General features: G+C 30.8%; 1 protein-coding gene across 1 annotated transcript; it reads right to left on the bottom strand.

Annotated features, from left to right (window-relative positions):
• Positions 1–854: 854 nt before the first annotated feature.
• On the bottom strand, positions 855–7,511 carry LOC126699559 (2-oxoglutarate-dependent dioxygenase 19-like). The gene is made up of 4 exons (XM_050397458.1): positions 7,243–7,511; positions 6,565–6,785; positions 1,659–1,986; positions 855–1,294 (listed from the first exon to the last, which is right to left on the bottom strand). Exons 1-4 carry the CDS (start codon positions 7,465–7,467, stop codon positions 1,052–1,054), a joined length of 1,017 nt encoding a protein of 338 aa, XP_050253415.1. The 5' UTR covers positions 7,468–7,511; the 3' UTR covers positions 855–1,051.
• Positions 7,512–13,920: the final 6,409 nt, after the last annotated feature.

Raw genomic sequence — 13,920 nt, forward strand, 5'->3', positions numbered from 1 at the left:
ATTTTACTACATAACTTTTATAATTTGATGTAACAATGAATATGGAAAGTGGTCTTCAACAAACTATTAAATGCATTTTTGAATGAATTTTTGTAATTCGTGATATATCTTTGTAATTCTCATGTTGTAAATTTTATAATATCTCTAGCATTTTTGTAAGCCTCATGTCACTGATCGTATCCGTTACAACATCAATTTGTACTAAATTTTTTTATAACTTTATCATTTTCTCCACACAAAAAAAAAAAAAATCATAACAAAAAGTAAAAAGAATGGATTTTTTTAAAAAAACTATTATATAAAATGCTAGTAAAATATTATTTAAGTGATAATATAAAGACCTCACTTGAAGACTCCGCCTTAGGCCTCCAAAACATTTGGGCCGGCCCTGAGCATAACCCTTCAAACCTAGCAAGCATGGTCAAAATATTTCACACCCAAACAGCGTTTGGAGCAACAGAATTTATACCCTTGCCCTATCCTCCTCGATCAAGTAATAAACACGCCTACTGCTTCTGTTCCCTTTTCCATAAAGAAAGATTTTTACCTTTTTAAGGGCGTGTAAATATAACCGTTTAGATTAATAGGAGCATAAATTTATTGGGGTTTTTGTGAGGAGAATCTAATGAGCAAAAAGGGACACATAATAGTAGTGGGTCGTTTTTGACTTTCTGTGTTACAAACCATGCATTTTTTTCTTTGGGAACCAAAGTAATCATTCTAATGATTACAAATAGGATATCTACAACAATTAAGATTCGTTTCTCAAAAAAAAAAAAAAAAAATGTTTCTCAAAAAAATTAAGATTCAATATTTATTTCTTTTAAAAAAGATTGAATATTTATTATGACCGCAAAGTTTTCAAGACAAGGTACATAGGTAATTCTTATTTATCTCATAAGAGCATCACACGTACAGAACAAGAAAATAGAAAATAACATTAACACAAATCACCAAACATAATTTGCATGCAAATTCAGCTTGCATGGCTTATTAGGCAAACGGATTATCTCCAAGGAGCTACGTGATCTAGGAACCAACACGTAGTCTTTCAAAGTCGAACATTCTTCAAGCATGATTTTACATCAATTTCGTGGTACTGATTTGCTTCCAATAACTCTTTATAAGTCTTCACAAGGTATGCTGGGGGGTGATGCTCGTCTACACACTCTGGCAGAGGGCTCACCATAGTATCCAATGATCGTCCAATAAACAGTGGTAAGCTTATCCTCCTTACATTGTTGTTTAGCACCACTCGATGGAAGACACTCTTATACTTCCCATTAGTTAGAATCTGTCATAAGTTCATAACATATATAATATGGGATATTGGGATTAACAATATATATATATATATATTTATAGGTAAAAAGGTTAACAATAATTTTTGTGCAATAGTAAAAATAGCAAAATGTCCAATTTAGAAACACAACAAAATATTTTAGCTAAGGATTGTTTATTGTGTGAGTTTTTATAAATTGAAAATGCGATTTTAAGTCACGTTTTTAGTTTTAAAAACATAAGTTTGTCTAACGTATTATGTATTATAACTATTACCCTTTTTAGTTTCACTGACTGTAAAAAGTAGAAACGAGGTAAATAAGAAAATGAGACACGGTTTTGCATGGAGAAGAGGGTAATTGTGAACTTAATTGTACCTCAATTTGGTCAGCAATGCTGACAACAATCGAATTAGGTTGAGGATTTGCATTAATCCATTTCCCATGATGCTCAAGCTGAAGACCATTACTTAAACCTGGTAGGAGAAGGATTAGGAGCCCAGGGTCATAATGAGGAGCCTGACCTAATTGATTTTCAGAATACGGACGGAGTGGATAATCATTTGGTGTAATAAAGTCGCAGCCTGATTCTAGCTTCATTCTCTTCTCTATGTAGCATTCTTCAAACCCCAAGGTTGTTGATATCCCTCTAAGTAATTGGATTCCCACTTCTCTCAATCTTTTGACACACTCATGTAAGACCTCACTGTAGGCAAGAAGAAAAAGACTTCACGGGTTAATGAGTCATTGATAATGAAAGCAATCATGTAATTGAATCATGTGTACTTAGTTATTGATCATATATATGTGATTCAAGACACAGAAGAAAAAGAAATGAAAAATAAAAAAACACAATCACAGATGATTGAATCATGCATGTACATAATCTAGATTACAGTCAAAGTGCATCATTATTTTGTGTCTAGAAATATTGTTTTCTTTCATTTAAACAACAAAATTTTCATCTAAATCTGTTTTGGATGAACCTCCTCCAACTAATCATGTGACTATTTAGGTAATTCTCAATATATATCTTAACAATCATATTGTTTTAATCTTCATGTGGTGAAATTGAATTTTTCTCCAAAATAGTTTGGAGAAAATTTTTGTCCATATTAGTGCTTTATTCTATGTTATTAGTTTTCGTATTCCTATTATGTGGGATGTAAATGATTTTTCCTAATTTATATGTAGCTACAATCACGCAGTAATTCTTTCTTCCGATCTTATTAATACATATGCATGGAAATATATATATATATATATATATATATATATATATTACATTTTACATTTTCGCACTTGAATCTAATTAATTCACTTATTAGGCAACAAATTAATATTTTTGTTGTTCTTAATCTTCTTATTAATATCATTACTCTCTCTCTCTCTCTCTCTCTCTCTCTCTCTCTCTCTCTCTCTCTCTCAAAATGGTTAGGTCTAATTGGGTGTAATTTTAAAAAATACGCATGAACATTTTTATTAATTCAATTTTTTATATTAAAAGTTGGAACAATTCACTAAAGAGATTTTGCACTAAAGCTTGGAATTAGTAGGTTTAAAGCTAGTTTTCAGCTTTAAAGGGAGAGAGGAGTGGAGAGAGGGAAAAAATGCTATTTAACAAAATGAAAATAAAATGGGTGGTAAATTTTTCAAATGCGATATTAAGCACATCTTAGTTGATAATTACAAAATACCTTGAAATTGTTACACCTGTTTGTTAAACAAATCAATAAAAGAAATATTTTTTATATAAAAAAATTGCTTACAAAAAAATAAGAGAAGGGGATTTGAACTCCAAGTTTTCTTCATGAAGAGAATCAGGTAAAGCTATTAAGTTGTAAACTTTAGATAATATATAAATTTAAATATTTTATTTTTTAAATATTTTCTTATTCTAGAATATGAACTATTCAAGTAATGACCAATATATTTTATTATTATTTAAAAAAAAAAAAAAGATATATGAGCATTTTTTAAATTTCAAAATTTTTATGAAAAAGTTGATAAGTCTTAATAGAATTTCAAGCAAAAGCATTAAAATTTGTGCTTTTAGAATTGGTCCCCAGACAAGGACGGAACTTTTAAGGGACAAACGAAGGCCATGATCCCTTTTTTTAATAATAACTAGTTTGGATTTCACGCACGTGTTGCCATTTTAGTAAGAAAATTAAGATATAATTTTCTTTGGAAGAAGTATAAAGTTATGTATTTAAATTTAGAATAGTTATTTAACATATAAATATCTATTTACTATAACAATTTCTTAGAACCTATTTGCTAAATGTAATATCTACTTACTAAAAAAATTCTACTAAGAATGATAATAAATGTCATTATCTTCTAACAATAAATAATTAAGTTTTGATAAAACATTGTCACAATATATAGATTTTCACAATGAATGATAATATATACTACAATTGAAACTCTTAATCAAATGAAATACATGCAATCGTCTACAATGAAGATTTTGTTATCCATACTTTTTTCTTTATTATCATATTTTATGAGCATAACTACTATGATGTTTAATTTACTTAATTTTTAATATGGAAACCCCTTTTAAGCAAGAAAATAAATTTAAAAATAAAAAGATAACAAAAGACATATGCCATCAAAGTTTCTATTAGATAAAATTATAAGTGTAGACAATTTAAACTTAATAAATTAGTGTTTTCTAGATATATAACAAATAGAACATATCATATATCACCTTTCTCACTTTCTAGACATGACTACCACATAAAATTCAAAATACACGAATAAAACTTTTAGGATATTAAAATTTAGTGGGGTGTATTTTATACATTGCACAATTGAATATTCTAGAAATCATAAAATTTCGTTAGGATTTATCTAAGAGTGTAATAGGAGGGGCATATCCTCCTTTACAAAATATAAAGGAGGAAAATTTTCAACTTTAGTTTAGGGAATGAATGAAACTACCACAAACATAAATGGTGAAAGTGTTTTTTTACCTCTTTTTTGTCTGTAAAACTGTGTATGCGCGCTTGTGTGTTTTTAAATATTAAACAATGTGTTAAAAAAAAAATGCAGCCCAAGAAAACTGTGTATAAAACAATAAATTTTGGTTCAACAAATTGACTAATCCCAAAAAAAAAAAAAAAAAAAAAAAAAAAAAAAAAAAAAAAGTCTAGCAACACAACAAAATTTCACGATATTTTTACAATACTTTTATTTTTAGCTATGATGGATCCTAGTCTAATATTTTATTATTTTATTTTAGAGTTATACTATGTTCATAACATTTTTACAATAGATCTTAAGTGGTAAATTGTTATTAGTTATAAACTGTGCATTAAAAAAACAAACAAGACAATTGAAGAAAATTGTGCTTGAAACAATGAATTTTGGCTCAAAAGATTTTACTAAACCAAAAAAGAAGCCTAGAAACACAACAAAATATCACAACATTTTCACAATATCTTTTTTTTCCAGCTGTGGTAGGTCTCGGTCTGGTATTTTATTTTTTTACGTCCACAATATTTTCAAAACAAATCTTAAATGATAAATTGCTATTGGTTTTAAATTGGAACCACCACTTTAAATTGTGTATTAAAAACAAAAATAAAAAGACAGCACAAGAAAATTATGCATGAAATAATGAATTTTGACTCGCCCAATTTAACTAAAATAAAAAAGAATTCTAGGAACACAAAAAAAAAAAATCATAATATTTGATATTTTATTATTTTATTTTAGAAAAATGTTACCTCCATAACATTTTTACAACAATTTTTTGTTGAAAAAATGTTACTAGTTTTAAACTGTGCCCATTACTGATATCATTTTTTTATCAATCAATAATATCTTGCCACTTAGGAATTATTGTAAAAATGTTGTGAACTTTGTATTTCTTTTTATTTTATTTTATTTTGATCTATAAGGAACTGAATTCTCAGCAATTATGAAAATATTGTGACAACAACAAGATATTATAACATTTTCACAATACATATATTTTCAATTGTAGTTGGTCCCAATCTCTTGTTTTATTATTTTATTGTAAAAATATTGTATTAGTGAGAAAATATTGTAAGAATATTTTGAGTCAATACAAAAATATTGTGTTGGCACATATAAATATTTAAGAGAAAAAAAAAAAAAAAAACAAAAAGAGCATAAACCATAAGACTGGCATACTGTTGAAAAAAAAAATTAAAAAATAACCAACTCAAGCAAAACAGTCAGTTTTACCTCACTAAGTTGAATAAACCAAAGACTACTATAGATGGAGTCATTGGCTTTTTTTATATAGTTAGTAGATATATATTGAATCTTTTTACATTATATATATGGTTATAAATTATAATTTAAAGTTAAGTTTTCAAAATTTAAATCTAATTCCTTCTAAAAAATTAAGTTGGTCTTAAGTGATTAAAAAAAATGAAAGTAGGCAACTCACCCCATCTATAGCCGCTTCTTTTAAAATAAATAAATAAATACTTCAACTCAAGTTATGCTACCAAATTGAATGAATCAAACACCTCAAAAAGTATGGCCAACTTGCGCTCAATCCACCAGTACCTCAATGTTACCATTGCTACCTACAGTATCAATTGGGACAAAGTCTCTCTCTCTCTCTCAAAAAGGAAAAATACTGATCTTATTAAAATTCTGAGACTATAAAATACTTTGGGATTAGAATGTTAAAAGTGTTCTTTTTTTTCCCCCAGTTAAATTACTAATTTAAGTTTTTTTTTTTTTTTTTTTTTTTTTTTTTTTTTTTTTTGTGATAGGAGATATACTAATTTAAGTTATAAAAATATAATGTTAAAAGTAAATAAAATATAGGCTAATTATATCTATATGTTTGCTTGCTTATACAACTAAGATAATGGAGAACAAATCTGATAAATCATCTCTTTCTCTCTAATACTGAGTAATTTCAATAAAGTTGAATTGAAATTTGAAAGTGCTATTTTTTGTCAAAACTTTTGGTTTTTATATGTTCTTAGAAATTTATTTATCATTGCTAGCTACCATCATCAATTCTTCAAAAAACATTTCTCAAACCTTTTTATTTATTTATGGCAATATTATTTTGTTTGTGTAGAAGAATATAGGGTAGACTCTAAACTCTGAAGTCAAGGTAAATTACTCTGCAATCATCTTCACTCCTTGCTAAACGAAACACTGAACTAGTGTTTTTAGCTGAATATTGCTTAATGCTTTCTGTCTCTTTTTTTCTTTTTTCGAAGTAAAGACAAAGAAAGAGAAATATGGAAGAGGAAAGCGGGGTGTGGTTTAAGAAGATTACGTTAAACCCGTAGGTTTGGTAGGGCAATGAAAGGTAGGATGTACGGCCATCTTGATGAACTCTGAGCTGACTAAGTCATTGTCCCGTTTGCCCCAGCGGATCCTATCCATTGGATCATTTGACTCATACTCTTTCTTCTCCTCCTCATTCAGATCAAAGAATTTGGCTAATGCTTCGTACACTCTACTTATCAAGCTATCCGACATTCCATGATTAATCACCTGCCCAAATATCAAGTTGACTAGTCATGCTCATGCAAAAAAAGAACGTGAAGTAATAATATTGGAGCTTTGTCGATCCCATCTATAAAGATAATATAATAAACTGTTATGAAGTCTAGAATTACAAGAAGTTAACCTACACAACATTCATCACATAAGGTTGACATATTACAGAAAAAGGTAATACAAATTTATGTGACAATAAATGTAATTAGTATTACTTCAATTAGATGATAACTTTGTGTTTTGATTTTTTTTCTTTTTTTGTAATCGGTGATATATTAGTTTATAAGATTTAAGTAATAGAATTTGTAATATTCTTAATATCACTTAAATAGAAATGATGTTACTCTAATGATAAACTTAAATGAACTTTAATCATGTTTGTCCAACAACAATTATTAAAAAAATTATGAAAAATATTGTATCTCTAATCTTACACGTTTATTTTTCATACCATAAAAGAACCGTACTCTAGGCACGCATTTTGGAGGTCTTGCACGGTTTTAGACCGTTGATTATGGTCATCAGATGTGAGCATTGAGTAGTCTATGATGGGAATGGGATCATCTACTCCTGAGAATGAGCCATCAGCGTTTATGGAGGAGCCATTTGAGTCAACCTGTGGTGTGTAATATGGATGAATTTTTGTCTGATTGACTGCTGCATTTGTTTCGGCCATTGAGAGAGTGAGAGTTGGCGCAAATAGGCTTTAAAAGTATAGAACTAGGTGAGATAGTGTAAAAATAGAGCCGTATGAGACACAATTTATAGGCACTTATCATGCTCAGCAGCTTTGTAATTCATGAATTTTGAGTTCAAAACTTCTTATCCACATTTTGGGGCAGATTCATCACCGATTTTAGCAATAGTACTTTGTCTTAAAATATTTTGCATATGTTATAGGTCGTGTTTCACATTCAAATTGTGAAGAAAACTTATAACGTGGAAATCTTTAAAGTTTTCTTGTGTGAAGAAAACGTATAATTATACGTTTTATAGCTAGAAACTAAAATTCAAAAGCTCCCACGTGAAGAAAATGTATAATTAGACGTTTTCTTCACGTGGGAGCTTTTGAATTTTAGTAAGGAAAGAGTTTCTTTCCTGGACGTTTCTCCTTCCATGCTTTCAATATTTTCTACTGGTAGGTTATGGGGTTTAAGGCATTGTCCTTCTTTTGTCTCCTTTGTGTAGTATAGGTTTGTCCTTTATGTTTTCTTTTTTTTGATACAGTCCTTTATGTTTTCTATATTCCAACAATTACTGTTTGAAAGTTTAGAGGGAGATGAGAGTAGAGGAGAATGGTTATCTTCCACTTTATTTGGATGTTTTTAAAATTAGTAAGGGAGAAGGGAATAATTAGCCCATTCCTCTTGTTTGGATGTTTTAAAAATTAGGAGGGAGAAGAGAGGAAATAATTTAAATAGACAAATTTATCCTTATTTGAAAATGGACTTACAACATTGGTCTATGATTAATTTGTTAGATTAAATAATTATAATTATAGCATGCAATATATTTTTTTGATAATTTTTTTTTTCTAATGTGAATTAAATAATCAACATTGGTCTATGAAATATTTTTTCTGCTTTTTCATTATACTAAAAAAAACCATCATAATTGATAATAATTAAAATAAGAAAAAAATGTTTGGTTTGTTTGTTTACTAAAAAAATCGACAAAATATTGAATTTTGAGTGTTTCTTTCATTTATTATTATTATTTTTAATATTTTTTATTTCGCTTAGTACGTGAATTTAATTTTTTGAGGATTCAGAGAAGAATTGAGACCAAAAAAGTTAGGGAGAGTGATTCTATAAATTAACTCAAAAAATAAGATCCTACTATGTAATTTAAATTTAAGTGTTTGCCCACTTACTATTCAGAAAAGAAAGTAACTCAAAATTTTCAAGAGAATATCCCTACTAAATACTGAGCAATAGCACACAAATTTCAACCAAAACAAATGACAATAATTTCTCAAAAAAAAGCAGAATTTCACACATTGAAACATTTTTTTTCATGACCATATTTATCCATTTAGGAACCAATGCCACTTTGAATCATGACATGAGATACTGGAATATGCCAAACATAGAGCCCATTGAGAAAGCCTTGTCCATCTAATTAATAAAGCAATTTTTTTTTTTTTTTTAAATAGAACAGGGTCTAAAACTTTCAATAAAAAATATCAAAATTCAAGTGGTCCAACAACTAAGGCAAGTCCAGACCATGCCAAAAAAGAGAGCCTAAGCATTTACAAACAAGATTAAACCAGGGGCTGAAATTCCTGCACAATAACTAGACAATTTAAACTAGCACCTATACCAATAAATAGTATTTAGATTCCCACTGTCACAGTGAATGAAGTTTATTAAAATTATACTAAAAAAACTGGAATTGCTATGTTAGTGCTGCTCTAACACAATATAGAGGAATGATTCATTTTGCATACTAAAGAGGAAAGTCTCACACAAACCTCACAAGAAGAAACACATTCTCAAGTCACAATCAAAACTCATTCAATAGTTTATCCCAAGCAAATTAAATGTATCATATACAAAAAGATAAATCCATAAAAAGAAAATTAAATAATAAAACAATTCTAATGAGAATCAGCCCATTAAAACAAAGACATAGTTCTAAATCCACTAGAAGCATTTGTCTACAATTATTAAATTTAGAATAACATCAAGTTGGGTTGGATGTATAATCCCTCCACATATCAATTGCTATTGAGTTTCTTAAAATCTCTCCTTGGGTAGCATCATCATTATTTCTCTCTCTTTGCGCACCAAGTTGTTCATGGGGTTTAGGATTGTTTAAAATTTCTCCGTCCACCTCATGAAAAATTCTATCATCTGAATCTGCACTAATCAAGTAATTGTGCAAAATGCAACATGCTAAAATTATTTTTTTTTCTGGGTTAGAACTTTATAAGACGGCTCATTTGAGCTTGCTGTCAGATTGTGACCACATTATGAGTAACTCTTTAAAACTTTAAAATTCTAATCCACATGACTTGGAGAAGAAAGAATCTCATGGAAATTAATGTATATTTGGAAATAAAACCTAAGCTAGGAATGGAAGTTTTAACACTGAGGTTGTTCAGAATTTGAAACATTTCCTAGACATTTGAGATGTTTCAAACTACAAAACGAAACAGCAACAGGAAACAATGCAATGAAAGGATACTTAGAAATTTTAAACATTTTGAAAAGTAAATAACAAAAATTGGTAGTAATGTAGTCTTAAACATTTCCTGGAAGCTGAAGACATTTTGGACCACAAAACAAAACAAAAAGAAAAGTGATTGAATGGAACCATATACAGAGTATTGGCAGTTACCTTAATGCCCTTACGGCAGTGACCCAGCTACCCTCACTTGTTGGAATGAGACCATGAAAAACATGATCAGCAACACCCTGCATGCAGAAAATCAAAAGGAGTCAATCAGAGCAGTCCATCTTCTTGTACATTAATGCATGTTTTCATGATAAACTTTTCATTTTGGACTAGTGTAAAATATCAGCCACTGCAACACATGCTTTCGCAAAAATAGGACAATAAAACAGCAGCCTAGGATATCAAACTACAAAGTAGACCCATAAAGCAGTGCACAAGTACTACCACTCTTAAGTTGCATCGACATTTTCAAAAGCAAAATGTACACATCCCAAAAAATCGATTAAACCTATTCATATCAACCCAATTGGAATCACAACTTTAGTTACCACCAACATAGCATGACCAAAATTATAGGATCTCCATACCATTACAAACAGAACCACCCTATACTCCAATACACGCTATCACAGCACATCGAAACATATAAACCTTAAACCATTGTCTTCTGGGTAAAAAGAAGACAATCATCTATAATACTACTGTTCAAACAGGATTGAGCTATTTTCTTTTAATATTACTTCAGCAATTAAAAATTCCAACAAAATATAAACAACCCAGAAAATCTTTAATAGATTCAAAGCCTCTTAGCTACTTAAACCAACTTTTTCAATTGGTTTACTTAAGCTGATTTCAAATCAAATATTTTCAAAAAAACGATATAATAATATCCAAACAGGAAAAAATCATCAGATTCAAGCTAAACCAGCATATGGGTAAGCATAATAACATCATATAAACAAAAAGCAAACAAAAAAAATTCTCCTTTATCATTTTCTCAGCAACCAAACAAGGAAAAATGAAAGCAAACACGATTTCAAGCTAAAAGCTAACAGTTTTCTCAAAACCTAAATGCCAAAAACATAAATCAGATCCATTTTCCAGTTCAAACTTGAACATCACAAAGCTGAGAGAGTACATTTTGGTTGGGGCTTAGGAGGAGCCAAATCAAAAACCCATTCACAAAAAAACAAGAAATTACCCAAATCAAAAACCCATTCACAAAAAACAAGAAATTACCTAATAAAAATAAACAAGAAACACAGATCCGTATATAGCTATAATATACAAATTTATGCAAGTTTACAACCTAGACTCACTTAAGCACTTTATCAAACATGTTATGAGCAATACTTTGAAACTTTAAAATTTAAGGGAAAAAAAAAAAAGCAATCAGATCCAAAACTCACCCACAAATAACATGTTATTACCCCATAAAATCACAATTAATAAGAAATTACCAAATAAAATCACAATTTTAAGAACATGGTTATTTGATCCAACTCAAAAGAAACCTATGAAACAAAAAGAAAAACAAAGTTTACCTTTAAAAGAAAAACTCTGAAAGAAAAACCCAGGCGTGAGAGACAATTAATTGTGAAGAAGTTGTGTGAGAGAGAGACAACATGAAGTGTGGAAGAAATCGTGTAAGAGAGAGGCAGAGGAGTCTTCAAGGCTGAAAGAGTTGAGAGAAATTTGAGACTAAAGAGAGAAATAACATGAATAATAACGTGAATTTATTTTATATAATCAGTTTGTAATTTTGTTAATTTGGAAATGATAAATTGGGGAATTCATTTGGTCAATAATTTATCTACTCTACTCTCCCTCCAAATCTCTCCAATTTGAGAGAATTAAAAATGAGGGGTTAGAGGTAGTTGAAACCCCTCCAAATCCCTCCAAACCCCTCTCCCTCCTTCCTTAAAAAACTTCCAAATAAGGTAATTAAACTACTCTCCCTCCCTCTACTCTACTCCTCCTCCTTTTTTAAACATCCAAACAGGCCATAAAAGTAGCAAAAAGAGTAGATTTCTCTAGTTTTTGGTTATTTGTGTGGAAGATCTTTTGGTGTATTTAGATTTTGAGTTTTTGAGTGAGTATTATTTGGGAAAATTAAAGGGAACAATGGAAGAAGAAGAATCAGAGAAGACTTAAGAGGCATAATGAATCTTTTTTTTTTATATACGTGATATTTTCTCCAGCTCAAAGAATTTGATGAAGGGTAACAAGCAAATTGCCCCTAAGATACAATCAAATATAGATTCTGTAGATAGCAATTTTAGAACTCTATTTTTTCTTCCTTTAAATGAGTGCAATATTTTATAATCTTTTTCTTTAAATATCGTAAAATCCTGAATATAAATTTAACAAAATATGTTTTTTTTTTTTTTTGTCTCAATACAAAATTTGATAATTATGATAATTATTAATTGACATTTAATATGATTTTTTTGTGGGGGGGGGGGGGGGGGGGTGGGGAGAAAGGCATAGATTATATTAAGAAAGAATTGCAGGTGAGTTTGTTCCCATCTTTGCTAGAGCGTCCGCACAGCGACTAGCTTCTCTATAGCAGTGCTATATTTTCTACTAGGGTTTGAACCTCAGCAACTCCTTGCAAACATCAAATCAAAGATGGACAGGTCACCGTTGGTGGTGTTATCTCATAAGATTAACCACTAGAGAATTAGCGTCAACCTCTATCTCCACAACTAAGGACTAAGACCCATAGGTTTTTTTTTTAATGTGAAAATTCTTCGTTAAACTGAAATTAGAGTACAACAAAGATTGAAAGCAAATACACAGAGACTAGGTACAATCAAGATGGAGCAGGTGTTGGACCATCGGAGGAGCACACCCCTTCCAAGTTGGAGGAGGTGTTGGGCCATTACTTCTGGCATAATGAGCAAGTTCATGCTAAGGCCCATAATTTAGCTATAAGACTTTGATGGGCCAATTGACCCATGGAAAAGCCATTGATCCAGTCCCCAGTCCAATCCCTTATAACTCCACCACTCCCCGCAGCTTAGTGTTGAGATTCTCTATTTTTACTACTTAAAAAAAATATATGAAATGGCAAGATTTTAATAGAATGATTAAATATAAAATAGAATTTAAAATCAATTGAAAAATATTTATTAACTGTTAATGTATATTATATTATATTATGGGCTTTAGGCCCAATTACCTTTCTTGTATAGCACACTTGTACTTGTACTACACTTTACTTGTACCGCACACTTACGCCTCCTATATAAGGCTCTGATGTATATTCTCTCATTATGAAATACAATACAATCTTCCAGTATTTCTAACATGGTATCAGAGCCACTGCTCTGACCTTTTCTTAGCAGTCTTGTCTTCATTAGTGTGGCTTCCATTTAACAACGCTTCCGCCATCACACTGCCGCCGCAGCCTCTCGCCGTTGAACTTCCGACGTCATCCAGCCATCGTCCTTGGGTTCCGGACCTGCAGCCGCCGTCGTTAAGGAGTTTCACACTGCACAGACCACTGCTCCGCTGCAATTATTGCTCCGATTACGATTTTGAAGGTACCACTGAGATCGTCCAGCGCCGATCTACACATTCGTGGAAGCCTCGTCGCCATCGGAGACTGCACGCGCCCCCACGCGCCGTTCAAAGTTGTTGTTCCGCCGATCACGCGCCACACGCGCCACCACGCGCCATAGCTTCTTTTCACGCGCCTCCACAGCCTCGCTGACGTTATCGTTGGCGTTAGCCCTAACAGCTTGCTGACGTCACTGCTTGCGTCATCCGCTAACGTCACCTTCTGAATCTGGATTTGACCGTTGACTTCAGGTTGACCGTTGACTTTGACTGGCCGTTGACCGTTGACTTTTCCAAGGTTGACTTTTTCAGTCCAGGTTCTCCTTACCCAGTTTTTCGCGTAGATTTCATTTCTGCTGTCTGTTTTTGCATATTGTGTCTCTAA

This window comes from Quercus robur, chromosome 9 (assembly GCF_932294415.1).
Source record: "Quercus robur chromosome 9, dhQueRobu3.1, whole genome shotgun sequence".
NCBI lineage: Eukaryota > Viridiplantae > Streptophyta > Magnoliopsida > Fagales > Fagaceae > Quercus > Quercus robur.

What these genes read in the sequence shown, in the direction of transcription:
- LOC126699559 (XM_050397458.1), bottom strand. Translation starts at nt 7,467, where the DNA reads ATGGCCGAAACAAATGCAGCAGTCAATCAGACAAAAATTCATCCATAT. An exon ending in TAGAGTACGGTTCTTTTATG is followed by an intron (nt 6,786 to 7,242) that starts GTATGAAAAATA and finishes ATATTTGGGCAG; the next exon opens with GTGATTAATCATGGAATGTC. An exon ending in GCATTGCTGACCAAATTGAG is followed by an intron (nt 1,295 to 1,658) that starts GTACAATTAAGT and finishes AACTTATGACAG; the next exon opens with ATTCTAACTAATGGGAAGTA.